Here is a 26,114-nt window from a genome sequence, read left to right as displayed (position 1 = left end):
AGCATGACCCCTAGAAAATACCTCCTGGGGATGAAAACACAGGCCACAAAGGGCTTGTTAGGCAGGAAGTGCTTCTGGATGCCTGACCACATCCAGCTCCCCTAGATTAGCAGAGGGGCGTGGAAGAGCCCCTCTGCTTAATTTGTTGGACAGATTAAGTAGACTCAGTTTGCTGGGTTGATAGAGGGGTTCTCGCTGAGATGTTCAAAGGGAGGCGGACAAATATAGATCCAAGACCCAGAGGCTCTGCACAGCACTGGCGTCATTGGCAGATGCATTACCGGAAGCCTCAGGGGCATTTAATCTCCTAAGTGTTTCAGGAGGCGGTAAGCACTTCAGAGTCTAATTCATCTTCTTTGTCTTCATTACTGGGAGCCCTCTGATCACCTTAATCCTCCCTCTGCCAAAGGAAAGAGCCATTTGTTTCTTTAATGGGTCTTCTCTCACTAGCTAAGTGGTTGCTCTGAGCCAGGGCTGAAGGTGAGGCCATCCTGAGGACAGAGGAGAAGAGCCTGGCTCAGCCGTGGGGTGGTGGGAAGGGGGGTGGGCGGAGATGGGGGGATGACGGAGACAGGGCAGTGGGAGAGTGTGGCAGGAAAACGCCTGACTCCATTTGCATAGAGCTTGACTACATTCTCCATTCTCTCCCCACCCTGAGCCCCTCCTTCCTAGGAATCGGTGAGGTTCCAAGAGGGGGCCAGTCACTCCTCAGGGTGAGAAAGGGTCTGTACATATAGAGCCATGAGATGTCTAAGCTGGAGGAGACCATCCCACTTTACAGATAAGGACACTCCCCTCTGAAGGTTCCCCATTCAGGGCTGAGTACCGCCAAAGGTCAATAATAATAACAGACAGTGGCTTCCATTTGTTTCTGTGTTCCAGGAACTGTACCAGAAGTTTGTATTAGTTTATTCAATTCTTATTTTATCTCTGTGAAGTATGTATTCAATTATTTCTCACAGATGAGAAAAGTGAGGCTTGGAGTGAATTGCCCAGAGTTACATGATTATATGGAAGAGAAGCTTTAACCACATGTCATCTGATCCCCTAACCCCTGTTCTTACTGCCTCACTACTGGATTTTGTATGAAATGACCAGAGTTGGCTACAGGAGAGGTACTTGAAAGGAAAGGGACCTAAAATCGTGTCAGGTAGGTGAGAGACCCAGCAACTGGAGGCGTCTAGCTGAAGAAGAGAAGAGGGGGAACAAGGTAGATGATGCAGAGTGAGCCCTCCAGTCCCATGCCCCACAGCCAAGGACAGTGACTGCAAAGGGCCAGCCCCCCGCCCCAGGCGCCAAGCAGCCAACAGCCAGCCCAGTGAGCCACCACTCCTGATCTGTTTGTACTGCCATACCTTGTCTTTATGGGGCTTGTCCAACTAAGAAGTGAGAGATTGAACAGGAAAGGAAGTCTGGAACTCCATCAAGCAAGGCTTGGGAGACCAAACTGAAGATTTTGGATAATTCGCTGTCTGTGCTCTTTCTTGCAGCATCAAGTTTGAAAAATAATGATAGTCGTCACTTACTGAGGACTTAGCGGGGACAAAGCATTGTATCAGGTCCTTTACGTGTATTATCTCACTCGCCCTCACAAGGACCCTGCAAGGTAGATGATAAAACCAACACCCAGGAGGCTGTGACTTCCCAAAGTCACCCAATTAATAAATGGCTCCAGACAAGGTTGACATTCAGTCTCTCTGACTCCATAGCTCCACCACCCCCTCTTCATTTTCAGAGATGGCAGCAGATAAGAGTCAAAGACCAAGGTCTATGTCAGGCCAGGATTCAGTGCTGACTAGCTACTTGTCAACCATATGATTTGGGGGATACTCTCTTGAGCCTCAATACTCTTATCTGTAAAATGCAGCAGATATTATCAGCCTCACAATATTAGTAGAACCCTCATATGCAAATGCTTATATACTAGAAATTCTCTCTGAATGGGAGTTTCTATGGTTGGCTGCCTTTCCGCAGGTGATTCTAAAGACAAGAAAGAACAGATGAAGTGCCACCCTACTCCTTCCCTTTCACGTCCTAAACAAGCATTTATAGAATTTCGCCAAGGGTGCCAGCTCTGGGCTAGAGGCCTGAAGAAATCCTGGGGAAGTATAAAACACAGACCATGCCCTCAGGGGGATAAACATGAAATAACTGGGAAGGAATAAATATCATTGGAAAAGTCAACACTGCATTGTGAGGTGTGGCCTCCAAGAAAAGGATGATCCCGCGGAGCTGGGGCCGTCTGGGAAGGCTTTCCCGGAGTTGCTGGGGTAGGAGCTGGCACGTGAAGCTGGGGCAGCTTTGACTGGATGATGAGGCTGGAAGAAAGGTGGAGCTGGGGAGCTGGGTTACAGACAGGGATGAGCTGGGTTGGAGGCTGGAGGATCATCTAACACAGAGTTCAGGCACCTGGTTGAATTTACAGAGAACTAAAACCCACCAATCCACTGCCCCCACCTCTGGAAGAGAAATGGGAGGCTGAGTACAGCAGAGGTGGGACAGGATGGAAATCCATAACCTCAGAGCTCAAAGGCCATTGAAAACACCCTCATTCAATGTTTTCAAACACATTTAGTAGTAAAATCCTTTTTCCCCAAACAAGACTTTACATGGAGCTCAAATATACAGAAAAAAAAAAAAATTGAGACTGATATAGGGGTTGAGGCCCAGAAGCAAGGCTCTGCTCCAAGACCCTGTTTCACAGAGGCAGAGAAAGGAAGAAACTCGCTGCAGGTATAATGTCAGACAGGCAGGTGCCCACACGGCTGGATACAGACCTTTGGAGGAGGTCCAGGGATCTTCCCATGGCACCTCTCTGCGTCTTAGGATGGACAGGTCTGCATGGAGATGGAGGAAGTCTCTCTAGTGGTTGGGATGGGAGAAGAGGGTGGGAATGGGCTTGTGGAGGTGCTCCAAGGGCAACAAGGCATGTTGAAAACATATTCCTTTACCTTCCCCCAGATTGCTACTAACAGGACCGACAGTGAGCTGCAGCCATGGTGCCCCCCAGAACCTAAGCCCTGGCCTCCTGCCCTCTGACTTCACGCTTACAGGTTCTGGGCCTGGTTCCCCATGAGCTGCTCACCTGGTCCCGGGTGTAAGGCGTGTCTACTCTCTGCTTGTCGCTGCAGGCCTCCAGGAGGACGCGGATGGCCTTCAGTTGCAGGAGCATCTCACAGGCCATCGTGTCAAAGAAGGTGATGTTGGCAAGGGCCGCAGAGGCCAGCAGGAAGACTTCCCCAGACGAGGCCTCTTGGCACAGTTCTGGATGGTGAAGAGAAAGAAAACAGCTTCACTGCCGAGCGCTTTCATATCAGTTACCTCATTTGGTTTCCACTATAGCTCTGGGAGAAAATGTGGGCAGGTGTCATAATTCCCATTTTACAGATGAAGAAAGTAGTTACTGGAGAGGGAGATGTATCTTCCTACATAAGTAGCAGGGGTGGCATTGGAAACCTTATGCGTGCTTCCTAATCACTCCATCCAACAGGTATTTACTGAGTGAACACTATGTACCCGGCACCCTGGTGTTTTGGGATGGGCTGGCGAACAAAACAAAAGGTCAGGTCTTTGCTCCTGTTAAGCTTACATCCTACTAGTGGGCAAGACAAAATGAATTTTTAAAACGCTAATATAAAGAACTGCAAACTAATAAATGTGAAGGAGGAAATAAACAAGTGCTAAGACGGAGAATAACTAGAGGCCCGTTGGGTGCGTAAGGAAGGTCTCCCTAAGAAAGTGACTTTACTGCTGAGACCTGAGGGGAAAAAAATGAAGCAGTCATGAGAATATTGTGAGGAACAGCATGCTCCAAGCCAAAGGAACAGAACGTACAAAGGCCCTGAGGCAGGAAAGAGCTCCTAGTCTATGTGTGTGTCTCCAGTAGCATACACTAGACCTGCTGAATTTGCCTTGAAGAGGCTGAAGTTAAAACATAAAAACACTACCTCTCCAGCTGCCATCAGCAAGGTTTCAGGATTTCCTTTTGGTCCCAGGAACAGGGTCACCTGGCTGCAGAAAAGTCCTACACCAAGCCTCTGAATGTCAGGCTCTTTCTCTCTGATCCTAGTAGCCATAACCCAATCCTAACCATATCCCCCCACTTACCATCTGTAATTGTACTGAGGGTCTTTAAGGAGGAGAGGACCACCCCCAAACCCTGCATCCCTTCCCCACCTAACACATTCCCCCATGGGCTCCACATGACCTAGAATGGACTCCTGCCTTGGAGAAGGCATAAAAGGATCCATGGTGCTGCCCACCCAACACAATGGACCTGACTTCTGACCCTCAGCTCCAACTTGACCGCTAATCAAGGTGCTTCCTGGGTCCAGGCCCCTCCTACTGACAGCACCTCTATGAAAATATAGGAAGAGAAGCCATACTTCAAGAAAACAGCCACAAGAGAGAAAGAAAGCTTTAGGGGCAGAGTTGAGCTGTGTTCTATCCTGATCTCTAGTTCTTGCTTCCAAAGAGTCTACTTCTAGGTTCTGGCATTAATCCTGGCACCTCTTGGCACCTTCAAGTACATGCAGTTTCTGATTCCTGCCTTTAAAGGGACAGAAAATAGCATTAGTTGAACCCCTGTAGTGTGTCTTTGGCACACAGTGCCATTAATTTCTAAGCACCCTTAGAGCAGAAAGTGGTCGCCTTCATTTAGATGTAGAAGCTGAGACTCAGAGAAGCTGGTAGTAGCAGAAGCAGAAGCTATACATTCTTTACCTCACTAACTCATTCCATCCTCACAACAACTCAATTTTTTATCACAATTTTATTGATGAATAAACAGAGGATTCAAATGATAAATGATTTTCCCAAAATTGTGGAACTGAGGAATGATGGTAATTTGGGAGGGAGGGGGCTGGAATCAAACTGCTTGACCCCAAAGTCCCCACTCTTCCTACATTCCAGGCTGCCCCCTATCTCTAGGCCTCTTTGCCTCATTCCCAGGGATGCTTCTGTAGATCTAGTTTCATTTCTATCAGGAGGTCAATGCCTGCTTCTGGGCAATGCTGCTCCCCACAGCCCAGGTATGACTATTAAAATATTCAGTATCTTGATCTAGCCACCCTGGGCTGGGGCAGCACATTAGCCAAGGAATGAAGAACTCTGATTTCCCCTTTCCAATGACTGCTTTATCCTCTGATTTGGGGGGAACCACTAGGGTCAGCCCTTCCACACCATCTCCCTACGTCCAGGGTTTGGGGTAAGACCATACAACTCACTCACTCAGCCCACTTTGTTGCAAGATTTCTTCTAGGTCCGAACACCCACCCTCATTCTTATGAGTCACCATTGCTGCCAACACAGCAATTATTAACACAACCACCTAAGTGCCTTTTAATTTTAATGCACATTTATTTGAACTACAGGCTGAATCACCTGGGATGTGTTAGGAAGATTAAATTGAGGATTCCAGTGACTCATTTATAAATGTTTCCAGGGAATGGCAAGAAATTGGAGGACTATTTCCCACCAAAGAACAGAGCCCTGGCTACCTGCCCAGAAGATAAATCCCATCTGCTGAGTCTCAGAGCAGACTCCACCACGCATCTTCATCAGGGTGAAATAAATAGGGAGACTCCTCTTCTCCGGGGAGAAATCCAGCCCGGGCAAAGTAGAAATGGACATATGGCAATAATGAAAGGTTGTTTGGAATATATATGTTTTGATTTAGTATTTGCTATCATTTATAAACTGGAAGGTTTTCCATAAAACTTAGGATTTTTGTCTTTTTTTTTAATTGGCCTTTCCCACATGGCAACAATGAACTGGAATTTATCAGTGATTGCCCCTCTTTAGTCACTGCACGTGCTTTTAAATTCAATACAGGACTCAAATCTCCTTATTTTCGTCTTCCATCTGGCCTCTTCACCTCATTTATGTTTCCTGCCTGGCTCTGGCACATGACTGAGTACAACACCGCTGGCGTAAGTGAATCCTAACACTGCTACGTGGCCTTGAGAAAGTTCCTCAACCCCTCTGGGCCTAGGTTTCTTCTCTTATAGGGCGGGCATTAAACTTGATGGCCTCTTGCGTTCCTTCCAGCCAAGACTTTGAAAAATTGGCTTCTGTGTTTTCTCAAATTTGAATCAATGTAGATGTTGACAAGTTGATTTCTCCCAGCCTGGCCTGTGGATGCCACGACCACGGTAACTAGAGTCAGCCATGAAAAATCAATTTAACTGATGCTTCCTGCGTGCCAAGTACTTCCAGATCTGAAAATTCTAGAGCTAGAAGGAACCTTGAGAGAAACAGGTCCTGACCCCTTGTTTCATATAATAGGAAAATTGTAAAGTGAGCTCTGCAATGTGACATGGCAAAATCTCACACAGCCTGCACAGGGCTGCCAGTCGAGAGCTTTTTGTTGGCTAGATTTATCAAAGACAAAAATCCAAGTCCCAGTGTTCTGACTCCAAGTCCACTGCTCTGTGCTGCTCCTAAATTTGTGCTATTCCAGATACTCCCAACCCTGCTTTGGTAACTCTAAGCACCAACCCTAAATTTTCTGATGAGATCAATTTTCATTCAGTTTCAATGAGATAAAGATAGAGAGACAAGTGACAGAGAAAGGGATCGAAGTAGAAACCCAGAGCATTACCAGAACTTATCAAAGAAAGGACGTAGTTTGCAAAACAAGTTTCCTGAAGATTGTGATCCAGGGGAGTCCTCCTAGCTCCTGCGTGTTTGCAGGAAGATTGCATTCTAGATACGGCGCTCTGATTCTCCCGCCAGGAGCACACACGTCTGAACAGGGGACCCTAAAAGAGTCAAAGTTCTCAGGGCCCCAGGAAAGGAGGCCAGTGGGAACAGCTGCTCTCTGAGAAGCCGCTCGCCCCCAGTCATTGCTGCCACATTCGCTGGGTACCGGGTACCATAGACTGAGATTTCAGGAGCAAAGCCCATCAGAATCTCTCTGGATAAGGATCTGAACCTCAACATTTGAGGCCCCACTCTTCCCTGGGGCTTGTCCTGTTCTCCTATTTGAAAGGCCAATTAATCTCAATCTGAACTCAATTCAAGGAGCTTCTTGGGGGGCTGCAAACATTTTACTAGAAGACTTGACAACAGAGCTCTTTAAGGCCTGACTCTGATACTTCAATGGTGGGATTTCAGCTAGTGGGATCTCTGTGCAGGAGATGTGTGGGTGCGGTGAGGCGGGGTGGACAGGGAGACCTTCCTGTCCTTCCTAAAGACAACTGTGACAAGGCCCTCCTCACCCGACAGTACCCTCCAGCCCCGGATGACTCACTAACGAGAGCTGTCACGATCTCCTCCATGCTCTCCAGGAAGCTGCTGAGGTGCTGGGTGAAGGGCAGGTGTGGGGAGGTGACTTGGGCGACCACAGCCGCAGCCTCAGCCCGCGTGGCTTCTGAGTGGCTGTCGTCAGTCAGGATGTCGGCCAAGCACAGAACGCCATCCACCTGCCGATGGAGAGAGGGCACAGCCCTGTGCATCCTGGGAGAGCACATGCTCAAGATAATAATGAGACAGACTCACAGTCCAGCCTGGACCCCAGCGACTCTGGGGGCTTATCCTTTGGCTCCAAAGAGATCATTGACTTCCCACGGCATCTTAGATAGTGGACATCAGCAGGCGTCTGGGGGCTAGGCCAGGGCATCCACCACAGCGAATTGTAGTAGAAAGAACGATCTCTTAGAAATCTCACATCCCTGAGTTCACATCCTAGCTCCCTCTCGCTTGGCCACTCAGCCTCTCTGAGATTGTTTTCTCATCCACCAACAAGGTGTGAAGCGTTAAAGAGCTGAAGCAGGTGATGCTGGATCCAGAAGCGATGCTTAACAATGTTGGCCCCCTCCTCCCCTCCTTGGGTCGGCAGCATCTTTCCTCTGGCATCTTGTCCTCCACCACCTTCCCCCCACAGAGAGGGGGCTGCTCCCCTGGAGGCCTTGTTCTCTCTGCCCCACCAGAGAGAAACAGACCTGGGCAGAGTGGAACCTGAATGCCAGATAAGGACTTCAGCTTCCACTTCTGCCCCAGTCGGACCTGCTCTTGGCATAGTAACTTCTGCTAACTGAGTGCTTGATATAGGCCAGCTATACTGGGCATGTGTTACTACACCATTAGTCCTCATAACAGCCTTCTGAGGGCAGTGCTGTTACAGACAGCGTATGTGTTATTATACCATTCATCCTTTTAATAACCTGCTGAGGTCAGTGTTACTATTATCTTCAATTTACAGATGAAGAAACTGAGACACAGAAAGGTTCATTGACTTACACACGATGGCAGACTTTAAAAGCAGTTGGTTTGGAATTTGAACCACAATGGTCTAGCCTCAAAGCCCATGGTTTTGAAGAGGCATCACACTGCCTTCTAAGACGTGACACCTGAAATCAGACCCCAGCCTCCAGCAAAGGTCAGCAGGTGAGATTTGTTTAGAGAAAAGGCAATAACTTGCCAAGGTTAGCTCAGCAGTGTCCCTGCAGCCCTCTGACGCCCCAGGACACCTGCCTGGGGGACCCTGCCACCAAGGGCCAAGGAGACCTTCCCTTGTGAGGGGTCGGAGGGGGGAGGGGCGAGGCAGGGAAAGAGCCGGGCTGAGGTGAGGTGGGGAGGGGCCTGCGCTGCTGCCCTACACCTGCCGAGGGCCCAGGCTCCTGTCCCTGCTCCTGTCCCTGCTCCCTTACTTCCTGCCACTCAGCTTCGGCTGCTCTCCAGAGGCTGCATTTTGTTTGACTAATTACCCCCACCATGTTCTGGGCCTCCCTTAAATGCTCTTGGGAGTCTTAGGTCCATTAATTGTGAAAGCGTTTGGCAATCTCAGACTCAAAAGAGACAAATGTGGAAACAGGAGGCCGGGGGACTGTCTGCAATGAAACTCACCTGGATGCGCTTAATAAAAGAGCAAACAGGAGCCAGCAGCCCCCGCAGGACTGGGCTCGCGCCAGGTGTTTGACTAACAGGCCTCACCTGGGCCCAGGGAAGGACATGGGGGCTACTCTGGGCCTAGAAACAGGGAGCACCCCTCTTACTGCCAACCTAAGATGCCTCTTAGGCTTATCTGGTTCGTCCCCTTCCTCCTTCCAGCACCATCCAAGGCAGTAGCTAGGGAGCAACAGGGTCTCTAGTGGGGGAATGTCTCAGCCAATCCTATTCCCTAATCTCATCTTGGATGCAGACGGAGTTGCATCTCAGACCCAGTCTGGAACGGTGGTCAGACCCAAACCTAATCCCCAACGTCTGCTGGGAGATGGGCCAATCTGAACACACCAGAGAGGCCAAGAGGTTGATGGTCCCGGAAGGTCTGTGCCCCCCAGGCCCTGCACACTAGGCATGCTTCCCAGCCCAGACTGCCACTCAGCAAACTCACTGAGCACCATCTTCCTGAGCACATGCCGAGCGCCAGGCTTTGCACTGGAGCAGTGGGGCAGGGACAAGTGGCCCGTCCTCAAATGACTATTGCACCATGTGACTTCTGGTGAGGATGCTCCGTGGGAGACCTCCTGGGAGCCACTCTGACTTACTGCCCACACCCCAGCTCGGGGAGGGTGGCCCTCCTCGGAGCTCACGTCCAGGCACATCTACTGTCATAACAGAATTTATCACACTGGATGGCCATGTTTCTCCAAGGGGCATCTGTGGATGACACCAAATTCACTAAGAGTTTCTTCAAAACACATTCCTGGGCCTCACCCAGACCTATTCAACCAGGCTTTCTGGCGAGGCCTGGAATCTGCTTTTTAACAAGGTCTGAAGCCGACTTTATACACCAGCAATTTGGAGAAGCACCCTGGGATGTGATTCTCCACTTCCTTTTCTGTCTGGCTGTCTCTGACATCTTCCTGGAAGCTCTGCAAGCCTGGGGACCACAACTTGTGTACCCGTGACTTCTCCAGGGCTTGCACATAGTAGGCTTTCAATAAAGGGGAAAAAAGGCAAGAGAGAAAATGGGACCTAGGTGTGTCCTAAGTGAGGACACACTTTAGACAAGTGAAGGTAAAGAAATGGCATTGCAGGTAGAGGGGATATCGTAAGCAAAGCCCACTATAGGAGGGGGCAGCTTTGGAGAACAGCTGGCTTGGGAACATGGATTCCACAGATTCCTGACCCCAGAAAAGTGACCCTGGATTGTCATGTGGACCAACTGTCCAGGCCTCTGGCTCTGATGCCACTGACTGGCCACTTGGCCTCCTGCTAGCAAGCTGCCACCAGCCCAGATTGATCTCCGTATCCATCACCATCTCAGCAACTCCAACCCAGTCCAGATAATCAAGCAGAAGCCCCTGAGGGGCCCTCCACCACAGGGCTCTGGGTCTCCCAGTGCCTGAACCAATTCCTGTAGTGTCAGAATATGCACAGGCTCTGGAGTCACACCTACCTGGGTCTGAATCCTGCTGCCATATCTTACTAGCCAGACAATTTTTGGTACCTACTTTGAGCCTTTATATATAACGGGAATAAAAATACCAACCCCAGAGAATGCTGAAATCTGGAATTAACTAAGAGAATGCATGTACAGTGCTTGCCACATGGTGGTGCCATCACTCCACCTTATCCCCACCTGGCGGTTGCAGTCATCTCTCCCAGACTTGGGGCCCTGAATCCTAGCTCGCCTCACTTTGCCTGCCCCAGCTCAGGTCTCCCAACTGGGCTTCTCTCCAGGGCTCCTTTCTGCAGGCTCCTCTGGGCCTGAGACCCCATGGAGAACCTCAGCCCTGTAGGTTGGGGCCCACAAGTTTACCCGCTTGCTTGGACAACTTTGGGTCATGCAGCCCAGAACTAGAACTTCTAAAAGGTCAGTGACTCCTCTTTTAATACCTGACCAGGAACAATAAGATTACTAATTACAATTCCTGAGAAGGGAACAGAGAGAAAAAGTACCACCCGTGCATCTCTAATGTTCAACAAACAGTAACTGAGCCCCTTATGGTAAGAGATGCTAAACTAGGCAGACTGATACAGAGATGAATCAGGAATAAAATAAGAGACAGAGAAAGACAGACACATAGAGAAACCAAAGGTGGGGGGTGGAGGGAGAGATCATATGCTTAAAAGGATTGGGGAACTTGACTGGTACAAAACCCAGCCTGTCCATTCCTCTCTTATTTGGCCTTTCTGAATCATCTCCCCCTGCTGAGAACTCTATCTAGGCCTCTCTCCTTCCTGGGCCTCCGCAATACCCACTTTTGGGCTCACCTCTCCTAGCTAACTGCTTCTTTTTTTTTTTTTTTTTTTTTTTGTGGTACGTGGCCCTCTCACTGTGTGGCCTCTGCCGTTGTGAAGCACAGGCTCCGGATTCGCAGGCTCAGTGGCCATGGCTCACGGGCTCAGCCGCTCTGTGGCATGCGGGATCTTCCCGGACCGGGGCACGAACCCGTGTCCCCTGCATCGGCAGGCGGACTCTCAACCACTGCGCCACCAGGGAAGCCCCGCTGTTTCTTAGCCACAGGTTTTGCCATCAGCCCACTTTGTACCACCTCAGTCAATAGCACCCAAACCCAAGTGGCCTCAATGACTCACTATGATGACCCCCTAGCCCTCCAGCCCTGACCTCCTTTCCCAAGATCCACATCTACATTTCCAGCCTGCTACTGGGTCTCTTGATGTTCAGTTCTAAAACGAATTTTCTGGGACATTTCATAGGCATCTCAAGCCCAGTTCACTTTCGGCTGAACTGCTCATCTTCCCTGCCTTCCCTCCTCGCTCCCTCTCAGACCCAGGTGAGGAGTCACCTCCTCTGTGAACATGCACCTTCCTCCCCCAGACAGAGGGTCTCTGTTCTCCCAGCTGCCACACCACTCCGGTGTGCCCACAACTAGAGCACTTATCGTGCTGGATCATCCTCCCCAGCTTACATGCCCATCCCTGCACTAGATCTGAGCTGCTCAGAGCAGCTCCTGTACTGAATCGTCTCTGGTCTCTAGTATCCAGCTGAGGCCTGACACACAGTGGTTAACTTGTGAAGTGTGGGCTGAATGATGAGGAAACAGAGGCACGGGGTGGGGAAGAGACTGCCCAGGCCACAAAACAAGGTAACGCCAGGGCCGGGACTCCCATCCTGGTCTCCCCGCTCCTGGCCCTGTGGCCCCTCTGTGGGGCCTTTGGTGGGGCAACGTAGGTGAGAAGCTGGTGAGAGGGCCAGGTCAGTGAGGGCCGCTCAGCTCAGCTCCAGGGAGGGCCTGGGAGCAGCCCAGCCTGGGCCAGCTTCCTCCAACCCTGATCCCGCTTCCTCCAACCCTGATCCCATTTCTGGAAAGTCTCCATCCCCAAACGCCCACTTCCCATCCTCAGTCATAAACTTGATGATGCCAAGAGAACAATCTAATCAAAGCACTTTCACATCCCTAAAGAAATTGCTGCTGGAAGCACTTAGAGGTAATTCGCTTTTACCTAGCGTGGAATGGGCCTGGGCAGAGGACAAGCTTTCCTCATGGGAGGGTGCTCACGTGTTGGTGAGGATGGTCTGGCCTGGTCACTACCTGGGCCGTAGGATTGATGCAACAGGAATCTGCTACAGAGGGAATGGGTGGGCTCGGAGAGTCTTACTGGGCAGTGGGAGAAGGAGTGTGGAAACCACGCAGTTGAGGAATCCAAGTGTACTGTAAATATCACGTCCAATTTATGAGCAATGTCCTCCTGCTGGTTTTTGGAAAAGCATCAGTGGTGGCTTTAATCTGAATATCAAAGGGACACTGGCTAGTATACAAAGGCCCATCATATATCAGTGGTGCTGGTCGGCTCCTTCCTAATTCCTTTTTGCATGTTTACTTTTTAGGGAAAGGCAGAGGAGTTGATTGTTGTAACAGATAAACAGATTCATGCAAATGCAGTGATAACTCAGCCTCAGTGGGGGAGCATGAGCTAAAGACCCCCTACATTTCCTCCTTCACCTTTCTGTCCACTTGGACACCAAAAGCCTGCAGAAAAAAAAAATAGAAGACAAGTGGGAACCACAAAGCAGTTGCAATCCTGCTCATGGATGGATCTGTCTGCCCAAAGTACAGCCAAAGGGAAAATTCAGGCACAGTCAGAGAGTGAAACAGGGTCATGCCCAGGGAAGCAAAGACAAATGCGGGCCAAGCGACAGGGCAAAACATTCGGTGGAATAAAGGAACCTACGAACCAGAAACAGGATCTGATGAGGGCAAGGTTCAGGACAAATTCTGTGAACAATGTAAGGGGTTAAAGGCTCACTTTATACAATGACGTATTTGTTCTAAGGAGTGGTGGTAGAGCTGGGAGCCCAGCAGAAAGCCACAGAAAGTGAAACGGGCCTTCAGGAGGATAACACTATCTTCCTCCCAAATGAACACATCCAGACCCCACTCAACTTCTTTTGCTTTTTCAAACAAGAATCTTTGATTAAAAGCCAAATGTCAAAATAGACAAAAACAAATATGAATATGTAATAGGGAATGGAACAATGGATGGAAAGGATTATATAACCAGCTTGGCAGCAAAGTCAGTGAGGTGAGTTATTGAGGTGGAAAGAAATCAAGAATTAAATCACTTAAGAATATAAATGGAAAATAATTTCCCTGTCAAGCAAGTGATTCTCCTTAAAGCAGATTGTCGAAAAGATGCTCTGGAGGCATTGGGTAGTGGAAGGAGTGGAGTTTGTGAGAAGGTATCAAAAGGTCACTATGAAAAAGTTCATTTCCCTTTGGGCGAGGGTCACTAGGCATCTGCTGATGTGAAAGTACCAAGTTTTCAGCAAAGCGCTACTGGCACAGCTGGGGATCTGAACTGTGCCAATGGGCTTCTAGACCAGTGGTTATTTGCCTGGTTCTCAGATGATTAGAATCATATGGGGAAGTTTGAAAATACTAATGCCTGGGCTTCACCACCAGAAATTCTGATGTAATTGGTCTTGGGTGGAGTCTTGGCATCAGTATTTTTAAAGACTCCTCAAGTGACTCTAATGGAGATCCTGGGTTAAGCGCCTCTCTTCTAGAGGTAGCTGTGGTACAGTGGGAGTTGCACAAGCCTAGGAGTAAGAAAAAGCCGGGTTCATAACTTAACTGTGCTACTTGCTGACTTGGTGAAACGAGCAAGTTACTCATCTTCTCTAAGCCTCAGTATTCTAATCCTTAAAATGATAATATCCACTTAACGTAACAGTGAATAAAATATCAAAAGCATTCCCCCTGAAATCAGTAACAAGACAGAGGTAGCCATTATGGCCACTCCTACTTAACATTTTACAGTGGCCCTAGCCAATGCAACAAGACAACAGAAAGAAATAAAAAGGTATAATGATTGCAAAAGAGAAAGTGAAACTGTCATAATTTATAGATCACATGATTGTGTACATGTGTACATAATCCAAACCTGTATAAAATCCAAAAGAATCTACACACCATTAAAATTAATAAGTGGGGCTTCCCTGGTGGCGCAGTGGTTGAGAGTCCACCTGCCGATCCAGGGGACACGGGTTCGTGCCCCGGTCTGGGAAGATCCCACATGCCGCGGAGCAGCTGGGCCCATGAGCCATGGCGGCTGAGCCTGCGCGTCCGGAGCCTGTGCTCCGCAACGGGAGAGGCCACAACAGTGAGAGGCCCGCGAACCACACACACAAAAAAATTAATAAGTGAATTTAGCAAGATAATTAGACACAATATTCAAAATTGTATTTTCTATGTATTAAAAACAATTCGAAAATTAAAAATTTTAAATAACACTTACATTAGCATAAAAACATACCTAGAAATAAGTCTTAAAAAAGACATGCAAGATGTCGACACTAAAAACTTAAAACATCGCTGAAATTAAATACAGTCTATATAACTAGACAGGTACGCTGCATTTATTGACTGGAATACCCTATACTGTTTAAGAAGTCAATTATCCCAAAATTTATTTACAAATTTAAAGAAATGCCAGTCAAAATCTTAAATTATATATAGAAATGTAAAGAACTTAGAATTACCAGGATAATCTTAAACAAGAACAAAATTGGAGGATCTATACAACCAAATATTAAAATTTATTATAGACTGCAGGGACTCAGCCAGTGCCATGTTGGTACAAGGATGGGAAGAAAGATTAACTGAACAGGAAAATAGGCCAGAAACAGACTCATACCTGTGTCATCACTTTACCTACAACAAAGGCACCACTTTAATTCAGTGGTGAAAAGATGGTCTTTTTGATAAATGGTGCTGGCTCAATGGGATATCATATGGAAAAACACTGAATCTTGAACACCAAAAAAATTTAATTTGAAATAGACCATTGACCTAAATGTGAAAAGTAAAATAATAAAGCTCCTAGAAGAAAATATAGGAGACTCTCTTCATGATTTGGGGGAACACAAACCTTTCTTAAACGGAGACAAGAAGCACTAACTACAAAAGAAAAGATGAATAAATTGGACTTTATCAAAGTTAATTTCTATCCATCAGAAGACACCATTAAGAGAATGAAAAAGCAAACCACGGACTGAGAATATGTACTCTCAATACATGTATCTGACAAAGGGTTTGTATGTAGAATATGTATTTTTGAAGCTTATAGATTGATAAGAAAAACAACTCATTTTTTTTTTAATGGGCAAAAGTGTCAAACAGACATTTCACAGAAGATAACCGAATGGTCAATAAGGACATAGAAAAATTGCTCAAAATTATTACTTGTCAGGGAGATGAAAATTAAAACCATCATGAGAGATCACTATATGTCCAAGCAGGCCACGAGCAGGGCACTGCATGTCCAGCTATCACAAGGCTTCAAACTAATTATCTGTACTTTCTCTTTTTTTGGCCGTGCTGGGCGCGGTACATGGGATCCCCTGCACCCCTGCAGTGGAAGCACAGAGTCTTAAACACTGGACTGCCAGGGAAGACCCAAACTAATTATTTGTACTTTTATTTATTTACTTATTTATTTTGCGATACATGGGCCTCTCACTGCTGTGGCCTCTCCCGTTTCGGAGCACAGGCTCCGGACGCGCAGGCTCAGTGGCCATGGCTCACGGGCCCAGCCGCTCCGCGGCATGCGGGATCTTCCCAGACCGGGGCACGAACCCGTGTCCCCTGCGTTGGCAAGCGGACTCTCAACCACTGCGCCACCAGGGAAGCCCATATTTGTACTTTTAAAGTAGCCCAAGGGAGAATGAAACACTTCTTTGGAAACTGTGTGTTCATTATCGGTGTGGGTCTTTTCATTGCCCTTCTTTCTCTTGTCCTATAAGTCTCTTCCTCTTTCTCATCATTCTTTGCTCTCCTCGTCTCTGTCTCTGTGTGTGTGACCAAAGGACCCACCACCTGCTGTCAAGGGATGGCGGATGCCGGGTCCTGCTGCCTCTGTGCTCTGAGCGCTGGCCTGCTCTGTGCTGTTGGTGCCAGGCTGTTCCCAGGAAATGGGCCCTCCCTCATTAAATTCTGCCCCGAAACCTGCACATTCTATCTTCCCTCAATCTCCTCACTGTCTCCCCTCCCTGCTATAGCAACTTCCTTTCCCCTGCTGGCCTCCGAGCTGGCACTGGCCCTACTCCAGAAGCCACGGGGAAGCCAGTGCTGATGGTGCAGGCCCCACCTCTGCACCCCGTCCAGTGCCCTGAGCAGCCCTGGCTTCCTTCCCTGCGGCACAGCGTCCCTTCTCCCCAACACAAGAGGCGTGGCCGGGCTGCAGCTGTTGCTCTTTTCCACCAGGTGGCGCTGTTGCACAGCGCATGGGGACCGGAGGCCCGGCTGAGCTGAGCCTTCGCCCGCTGCTGCATTTAGGACTGAGGCTGCCCTCTCCAAACTCAGGTTTGGAGTGCAACACAGCCCCGGAGCCAGCAGGGCCTTCCTTCAGTCTGGACGATACTGGCCCCTAATCTCTAAGTGAATCTCACAGGGAGAGGCGGGGGGAGGGGGGCAGAGTGCCTAATTCTGTTCTCTCCTCTTCACATCCTGGCCTCCCTCAAGTCCCCCCACCCATACCCTCAAGGCAGATGGAAGGCATTGGGAGACTTGGCAGGTGGGGAAGGGAATGAGCCACACCCCCTCTAGAAAGCCCCTTTGCAGGTCTGAGGAAGGTGACAGTGTCAGTCCCCACTTCTGTCTGCCTGTCCACAGTCACAGCACAGACAGCTGACCTGGCACCCTCGGGTTCTCTGCACAGTCCGCCATCCAGGGCAGTTGAAGGCCCACACCTGGGGGCATGAGAGCTGGCGGAAGCTGATAAGGGTAGGTGGGTTGAGCCCCAAAGAAGGGTGAGGAGACATCTGGATCTCATTCTGAGGCATTTTCTCTCTCCCTCTCTCTAGGAGCTACTACAAGGTAAAGAAGGCGCTTCAAGTCAAATTAGGCAGAGTTCTTGCCTGGCATCCATAGGTCCTCTCTCCCCACCCAGCCTCACTTACTTATTTAGAACTGACTCCATGAAGATAAAGTAGCTGCCTCGCTCTGGAGTCTGCACAAGATGGTCCTTTTCGGCTAATGGGGTGGGGGGCATAGCAAACTGAACCTAGAAGCAAAAATGGGGTTCTCAGCCCCAGGCTCTGCCTCCGCCAGTGTCTCTATGCCTTCCAGCCTCAACTTCCCCTTCTGTAAAATGGGCATGACCATCTCTCCCTACCTTCCTTGCAAAATGATCGTTTGAACCAAATGAGCAAAAGGATGAGAAAAACCGGTTTACTTTTTTTGCAGATTTGACTTATTTCTGACCATCTGCAGCCCTACAAGGAGCAAGCAGTGGAGAGAAAGTCCTGTAAAGCAGCAGCTAGAGAGACAGAGCCTCCCCACCATCCCCCAGAACCCGCTCCCTCCCGCCCAGGGTCTCTGGGTCCAGGCCTCCCTGTCTGCAGCCTGGCCCTTCAGATGTCAGGGCATCTCAGTCCCAAGAAGCTGCCCCAGGAAACGGGGATGAGGTGAGAGAGCTGCCTGGAGACACGCAGCAATTTCTCCATCCCTCGCCACTGACGCTTTTCTTCTCAGACTTGAAGTTGAGCCCTCCTCCCCTCCCCGCTGCTCATCATTAATTTCTCCATCGATTTTCATTAAACTCTCCTCTTGGCTCCAACACAGCATGAACTCCTTATTTGAAAAAATGAAATAAGAGGGAGGGGGTGAGGATAAAAAAAATCTCTTTTGAAAGCAAGATTGTCTCTGGTCTCAAGTCTGGAAGAGGCAATTACTAGAACCATCTTGGAGGTTGTCTGAGGCTGTCTGAGCATTGGGTTTGGAATGCCCTCCACCCCTTACGGCCCTAGATTCTAGGTTCCTGCCCAGCCCCTCCCTGGACCCCAGTCCCCAGTCCAGCTCTAGTCCCCAGCCCCCGCCCCCCATCCTGGCCCCTGGCTCTGTCCAACCCTGACTGCTGCACCAACAGTGCCCTGATGGTCCCGTTACCCACTCAGAACAACCTGGAACTCTGCCAGGGCCATGGCAAAATCCCAGGACTCAGGCTTTCTGGGAGCATTGCAGGATTTTCCCCAGACCAACCCGAAAAGGCGAAGACAAACAGGCCAGGAAAGAGGGAAGGGAAACAGACACAGGCGATTTCTTCCTCCAAGCAGGCCCCACCCGCATTGCTGCATCACATCATCATGGCAGCCCCACGGAGGAGGTGTCGTCCCGTTTTATAAAGAGGAAACCGAGGTTCAGAGAGGACTCACTTTCTAGCCCCTTCTCAGCCTCCCCCAAAACCAGCAGTTCTCACCCTTGGTAATGCCAGTCCACATTCACAGCTCTACACCGCCCCAAGGCTGCCGTGACCAGTCCAGGTGGGCTAGGTCACCTGGCCACCAGACAGAGTTGGGTCCATCTGCTCTCACTGGGCTGTGTGGCTCTGAAGCCCTCACTCCCTCTTTGGTCCTGATTTTCTTCATCCCATCTTCTCCAAAGTGGGTCTCAGAGAACACTGCCTCCCATTCTGGGCTCCCCCAACTCACTGAGCACGGAGTTCCTAAAAGACTTAGAGCCCCACTGGCCTACCAGCCAGCTGTGGAGTCCCTCTGCCGAGGCCACTTTCCCCTGGCCCGCCTGGGAGCTCCACCTTGGTCCTCGGGGCCCAGCTCCACTGCTTCCTTGCTGCTGCCTTCACCAGCACCCCAGGCACAGGAGGTACCACCAGCCTGTGGCTTCTGATAGCCATGGGGCTACCACTTGGCCAGCCCATGTGGGAGACAGGGAACACAGCTGCCTGTCTCTCCTCCCAGAGCCCAGCACAGGGGCTGGGGAATGAGGGGTGACTGTCTGCTGAGGACACAGGTTAGACTTCCTGAAACTCGCTGCCCCGGCAGGAGCACGATGGTGAGAGGCTGTGGGCAGGATGAACCAGACCTCTGAAAAGAAAGCGTGGAGACTTGAAAGACCCTTCAGGCACCTCTGCAGAGGCCTTTGCTATGTCTTGACATCTCGCTGCTCCAAACCTGCTCGGGGAATATCCACGTCTGCCCTCTTCCCGGACCAATACCCAGAGCCTGGTTCCCTGGGAGCCATTGCCCTGCAGTCCCCACCTCAGAAGGGCCAGCTCTTCCCAGGGTTGCAGAGTATAAAGAACATGGGCTTTAGAAACCAGCCAGACGTGGGTTTGAATCCAAACTTCACATTCATGAGCTGAGGGAACACAATCTCTGAGTCTCAGTTTCCTCACCTGTAAAATGGAAAGGTTGTAGGGACTTGTGCTCCAGCCCCACTGACTTCTCCACACTGTGCCCTGGGCAGCATCTTTGGCCACGCTATCCCCTCCTGCTGGCATGCCAGAGCTCTCTTCTCCACCAGACCATCATCTTCTTCAGGCCACTCATATTCAAAACCCCGGCAACTGGCATCACACCCGCCAAAATCAGAATAGCTACCATTTATTCAGTGCCTAGTGGGCGCCAGGCGCCAGGTTACTGCAATCTATTTATCTCTGACAGCACTGGGAGGTAGATTTCATCATGCGCATTTGATTGATGAAGAAACCACACCTCTGAGAAGTTAAGTAACTTGCCCAGGGAAACGTGTCCAAGTTCGTAGGTGGGAAAGTCTGGATTCCCATCCAGAAGAGCCTGACTCTCAAAGGCCACAGTTTTCCCGGAGCTGGGCTGCTTCACAACAAATGTGTGATGACGGAATGAATTAGTAGCGTGATGAGATGGGGAGGGACTGAGTGAGCAGGCAAGGAAACGAGTGAGTTGAAAGTAAGTGAACGACTGGATGACAGAGAAAGAAGAAACAGGTGACTGGGTGAATCTATGGCCACTCGAATGCTCCAAGCCCAACAGAGCTCGGGCATCACACAGCAGGGCCAAGGACAGATGGGCTGTCTGGTGACCTGACTAGACTCATACTCCGCAGGGGTCTGTGGGTGATTTAATGAACCACTTTAAGGTTGGAGGGAAGCGGTGGTGGGTAGCCGCATGACAGAAATGGATTTTAACCAAATCCAGCACATTTCTTTCTGCCAATTAATTACGGGAGCCTCAGGGAGGAGGCTAGGCCAGTAAATCAGGGGGAGGCTGGGACTTTGACATTATCTAAAGAGGGCATGAACTGTGCCGGGGGAGTGGGCAACAGGCGAAAGCCCCAGGGCACCTGCTTCCCACCTCGCCTCTGCCTTGCCTGTCGTGCTGTGGCTTCTGTAAAATCAGCCTGTCCCCGGATTTCTTCACCTTCCGTCCGAAACGTGGACAACGGCTGACCTCACCAGAGCATCCGAGGCCAGCGCTCAGCAGCCGGATCACAGAGCCCATGTGGGCAGGACCTGGGGGAGGGACAGGTGATCCAGGCCCTCCTGGGTGTCTCTAGAACATCTCACAGCTTTGGAAGCAACATGATGTGGAGGAAAAGAGCATGGACCTTAGCCTCACGTATTGGAGTTGAGTCCTGGGTTGGCATAATGGTTCACAGCCCAGGCTGACTCTGGCTCAGCAGAGCTGGGATTAAATGATCGCCAGGCCGTCTATTAGCTGTGTGTGCTTGAGCAAGTTGCTTCACTTCTCTGAGTCTCCCTTCCTTCTACAAACCACATGGATGATAACAGCACCAATGGATTAATGATTAAGTGACACCATGAAAGATGGGGTTTAACAAAGTGCTTGTCCAAAGCAAGTATTCGATAAATGTTATTATCCTTTTAGTCATTGTCATGATGTCCTTATTACCTGATAGAATAGGGGTCGATAAACATTCTCTGTAGAAGACCAGACAGTAAATGTTTTTGACTTTGTGGACCTCATGGTCTCTTGCAATTATCTAATCATGCTGTCGTAGAGAAAAAGCAGACATAGAGAACACCTAAACAAAGGAGCCTGGCAGTGATCCATTAAAACTTTATGGATCAAAACTTTGAATTTCACATAATTTTCATGTGACACAAAATGTTCTTCTGATATTTTTACAGCCATTTAAAAATGAAAAAAAATTTCTTAACTCGTGGGCTGTACGTGCCAAAAACAAGACAGCAGGATGACTTCGGCCCACAGGCTGTAACTTGCCACCCCCTGAGCTAAAACGTAAGCTCTAAGAGGACCAGGGATTTTGTCTGTTACGTCACTTCACATCTCTGGGCCTCGGTTTCTTCGTCTGTATAATGGGGATGCTTGTACACTCAAGGCAGATATCAAATGGAATCAGGCTGCCTGTGAAGACACTTGGCAAGCTCTGTGACTGCAGAGCTGTAGTAGCTGTTTCCGACCACACGGGGGCTCCTTTCTGACAAGACTCCCTCCTGCTCTCTGCCGGGCACAGAGTTATTTCAGAAGTATCTGTGTATGGAAAGTAATCTGACCTGGAGGAGGGGAAAGCCCAGAGACGGTGACCTTCTCCTTTGCGAGTTGGGGGCGGGAGAATTAGGACTTTGGCCAGAAACAGCAAGGTGGTCCGGGTTTAGCGGCAGGGATTTTTTTTGGCAGTCTGAGAGTATCCATTAAACCAGTGAGTCAGTGAGGTCGACTGGGCATTAGACAAGCAGACGGGGTCCAAATCCTGGCTCCAAAACTTACTCTGTGATTTTAGGTGAGTCACTTACACTGGCTGAGACTCAATTCCCCGTCTTCAAGGTGAAGATATGAATCGTGCTCACCTCACGAGGCTCTGGTGGGTTAATGGAGGGAATGCGTGTAAGGGGCTAGCTCAGCACGGGGCGCTTAGTAAGCCCTCAGGCGCTGAGTGTCCCCCCCACCCCGTCCTCTTGCTCGGTGGGTAGGGGCTGGCTCCCAGGCCGGTGGCCCATCTGGCCTGGGAAAGACGCATTGGCGCCCTCTGGCGTTGGAGCCCCGCGGAAGAAATTGCCTCCACAGCCTTCCCAGCTGCACAGGTTTTCACTCTGAGCAAAAAAAGTCCTGCTGTCTTTCTTCCCTGGATTGAGGTTTTCCTGCTGCTCTGCAAACTCTCTAAAGCCAAGAAATGTACTGCTTTTGGAGAACTGGTGATTCTAGTCCCTTCTGCCTTTTCCTCCCCTTCTTCCTGCCAACCAGCATGAAAGAAGATGAGAAACGAACGCATATGGCCATTTCCCACTGTCTAAGGAAGAAGATTTTATGGGAGAAGAGAGGATTATTCAGCACATGAAGCTGGAAATGCTCGATGCATTTATTCATGGAGTCTGTCTGTCTCGCCACTGCCTCTCTCCTCCCTTTTACCACCTAAGCAAGCACACACATACAAAGGCTTCTGACCCCATGGGAAGGGGGCACTCTGTCCAGAGGGCTGGCAGTAGCTCCTTCACCACTTTGCTGTGTGACCTCAGACAAATTACTTCCCCATTCTGAGCCATAGCCTTCTCATCTGTAAACTGAGCAGATTTCCCATGCACCCTCCATCCTCAGCTAAAAGCACCTCAGAGCCTGTGATCCTGGGACTCTGTCCCATAACCTGAGCAGATTTAGAAAGAGGCAGGGTAGAACGTAAGATGACCATCTGTCTAGGAGTCCAGACCAAGGTAAAGAAACTGAGGGGAGGGTGGAGGTTTTCTGGGCAGCCAGGACCAGACTGTGGGAAATGGATGCAGAGGAAGGGGAGAAGTTTGCTGTCCCATCCCCATTTAGACCAGTCACGAGAACAGACTCAAGGTACCTACCCCTCACCCTGCAGGCGCCACAATTGTCACCAGGCCTTTCTATCTCTCTTCCATTAAAAAAATTCAGCATCTTTCCTTGAAATGTGGTTGAGAAATCCTCAAGTGTCAGCACTAGCCTCCCAACCCTCCTGCTAACATCCCTGAGGACCCAGCTGCAGGCTCAGACCCACTCAGGCAGAAGTGTTGAAGCAGCCGCAGCCCTACAACCTGGGGTAATTGGGAGGTGGTAGCTGGAATCGGTCACGTTGCCCTAGGTTGGCCTGGAGCTAGGCACCTGAGACTGTCAAGTCACCACCTTTCCTCCAATCCTGGCCACCCCCAGTGGTGTTGACCCATCATGTGCTTGGACTCCAGTTTCCCTTTCCCTTACCCAAGCCCTCTTTGGGTGGAGCCCACCTGCTTGCCCAGGCACCCATGCCCACCCTGCTCATGCCTATCCTGTCCCCGGAGGAGCTGGAGCCTCTTCCTTCTGCTGGGGTCCTGCCACGAGAGAAGGACCAACCGCCCTTAACCTCAACACCCCTCCCCACCTGACTTGCCTGTCTCCTGCTGTGTTCCCCCCCACCTCCCACCCTGCCCCGCCACCCAGGCTCTGTTGGCCACTCCACCCAGGAAGTCCTGAGTGTCTCTCTGGACCCTGCCTTTCCCGCTGAGCTCCTCAGTCTCGGCCCCCTTCATGTCTTCATCAACCACAGTCAAGATCCCAGCAGCCCCACATGAATGATGCCTGGGAATAGGAGGGACTCAGGGAACTTGCTCTTGCCAGACGTCCACCAGGAGGTTGCTCTCCCCATTCACCCACCCGCTTAGGGACCTCAGGCCCCGCCCAGCCAGCCAGCTGCACCCTTACCTTCTCCAGCTGGTGGACACCCTCCTCCACGCAGCAGATGGAGGCCAGCGTGCGGAGCGCCTGGGGGTACAAGCACCGGAAACTGTCCTGCCGGCAGACCTTGAAGAGCGCCACGACCCCACCCTCCTGCCAAGAAAAAGAAAATGTCACATGAACTCACCGTGTGACCTCTCCAGGGGCTGACTCAAGAATTACTGATACCCCTCACTCAGCAGGTGTGTTTTGGGGTCTGTAGGGAGGCAGAATAGCCACCCCAAAATATGCTGCTTTAGTGTAAAGATTATTTTGAGCTGAAGGCAATTAAGAAGAAGCAGATACAAAACAAGATCTCTGTCCTCTCCCTATTTGACTAAGCGCAGGACATAAATTTCAAAAGATTATACCCCCTCCCCTCTCTACTAGGAAGAACAAGAGTTAATCGCTGGAGACAATATTAGACCCTTATCGGCCTGGATTTGGTACCAGAGGAATCCACATAGCACACTTCAGTCTTTATCTACTATTAGTTTCCCATCTATGTGTCTTCCCACAATTTGCCACCCCTAGAGAGTCAAGGTTCTCTTCCTTTGTCTTACCACTTCTCTAAAAATGTGCTGTCCCTTTGCTAAGATGCTGCGTTAGCCCAAGTTCTCACCAACCCTTTGAGTTACTCATCTCTGACCGTTCCCATGCGTCAGTACAATGCAAGTGCTAATAAACCTGTTTTTTATTTTTCTTTTGTTAATCTGGCTTTTGTCAGCCCCATTTACAGGCCCCAGCCAGAGAACCCAGGAAGGCAGTAGTAAAAGAGAATGTCTCCTCCCCTCTGGTTTCTACACACACACACACACACACACACACACACACACACACTCCCAAGCTCCCACATGTGTTACAGTGAAATGCCACCTTCAGAAATAATGTCACTCTTGGTAATCTAAACTGGAGGCGAGGGGCCAGGGCAGGCACACGTGCTGGGGCCAGGCTCAACCCCAGGTAACACCGCTCCCAGACTCCTGGCAACACCCCTCAGCAGCCGCCATGGGATAAGCCTAGAGTTGTCAGAAACAGGTTCTAGAAACAAGTCTGAGGCAGATGGAGGGAACTGAAAGCTAGATGCCCCGTGCTGGTTCTCACTATGCCGGTGACCACCTGTTCCTTCTCGGATGCTCCCACCACCGTGGCAGGCACAGAAAAGGGAGCTTTATTTACCTCAATACTATAATTTATTTCCATTTGGGGGGTGGGAAAAACTCAAGTCCAGATGGGTGAAATAATCACCCCAAATCCACACTGGTCTTCTTTTCACTCCTTCACTCCAATTTGTAAAAGGAAAAAAGAAAAAAACCTTTAGGATTGATCAGCTGAGCTCTTGAACGTGAACCTGTACTCTTCCTTTATGAGACCTCGTGGTGACCTCCCAGGAGAAGTCTGAGAGGATTTCTGAGAAGAGTCTGGGAGTGAGGCGCTCATCCTAACTGGACATATTTATTCTGTAGAAAAATCACTGAAGCCACCTTGGCTCCCGGAACAAAGTGAGAGAGACCAACAGATCACAAAGGCGACTCACCACACGTCCACCAAACTGGTGGCAACCCCACCGTGGACATCCACGTCCAAAGCAGGGGAAGCTGGCTATCCCACATCTGGCTTTGCCCTGTTTCCTCCCTCTCCCCTTCCCTGAGGGCTGGAGGGGTGCCTAGGAGTGGCAGCATGAATAAGTGGTCTGAACTTGGTCCTGAGGGGCACTTGCCTTTAACCGCGCCACTCCTGGCTCTATCTATGCCCACTGCCCTCGGTTCCCCAAACTGAGAAAGACGTTACAGGAAGAAGGAGGTCGGTTCAGCAAAATTACCATCCCCAGTCAGACTTTTCAGAACTCTCACAACAAAAAATGTACTATGCACGAAACAGGCACTGTTCCGTGTCCCCAGGGACGCAGCAGTGAATGACTGAAAGGATCACGTATGAGTAACCAGAAGCAGCAGCAATGACCACTACGGCCCAGCACAGCCTCACTGAAATGTCACCCCAGATCTCCCCTTCCCCGCACCCCACAATGATAAGCCCCGGGGCCCTTTGCAGTCTAAGGGTTTGGCTGCTCACCACTGCAGGGACCAAGATGAAAGTATCCGATTCTGGGGGAGTTCAGAATTTCTGACATTTTATTATATTCCTCCTTCCTTTTAGGGTAGTTTATTTGGTGGGAAAGGACTGGTAAATTTGTTCAAGCAGCACAGAAATATTAACGGTTTATAATATGCCAGACCCTCTGCTGGGCACTGCCTCAGCCCCTGCCCGTGCCGAGCCCCTTGTCTGGCAGAAAACG

At 50.0% G+C, this 26,114-nt stretch overlaps 1 protein-coding gene across 1 annotated transcript in view; it reads right to left on the bottom strand.

Moving 5' to 3' along the window:
* The window catches only part of INSC (INSC spindle orientation adaptor protein), a 125,357-nt gene that overhangs the window by 18,499 nt on the left and 80,744 nt on the right, over window positions 1-26,114 (bottom strand). Inside the window, exons 7-9 of the mRNA XM_065882261.1 lie at window positions 23,807-23,932; window positions 7,253-7,424; window positions 3,086-3,264 (exon numbers count right to left, since the gene is read on the bottom strand). Coding sequence (XP_065738333.1) covers window positions 3,086-3,264; window positions 7,253-7,424; window positions 23,807-23,932 — 477 coding nt within the window. The remainder of the gene's footprint in view (window positions 1-3,085; window positions 3,265-7,252; window positions 7,425-23,806; window positions 23,933-26,114) is intronic.

This window comes from Phocoena phocoena, chromosome 8 (genome assembly GCF_963924675.1).
Source record: "Phocoena phocoena chromosome 8, mPhoPho1.1, whole genome shotgun sequence".
Taxonomy (NCBI): Eukaryota; Metazoa; Chordata; class Mammalia; order Artiodactyla; family Phocoenidae; genus Phocoena; species Phocoena phocoena.
Note: the sequence above shows the minus strand (reverse complement) of the source record. Positions and strands in the feature narration are given on the sequence as shown.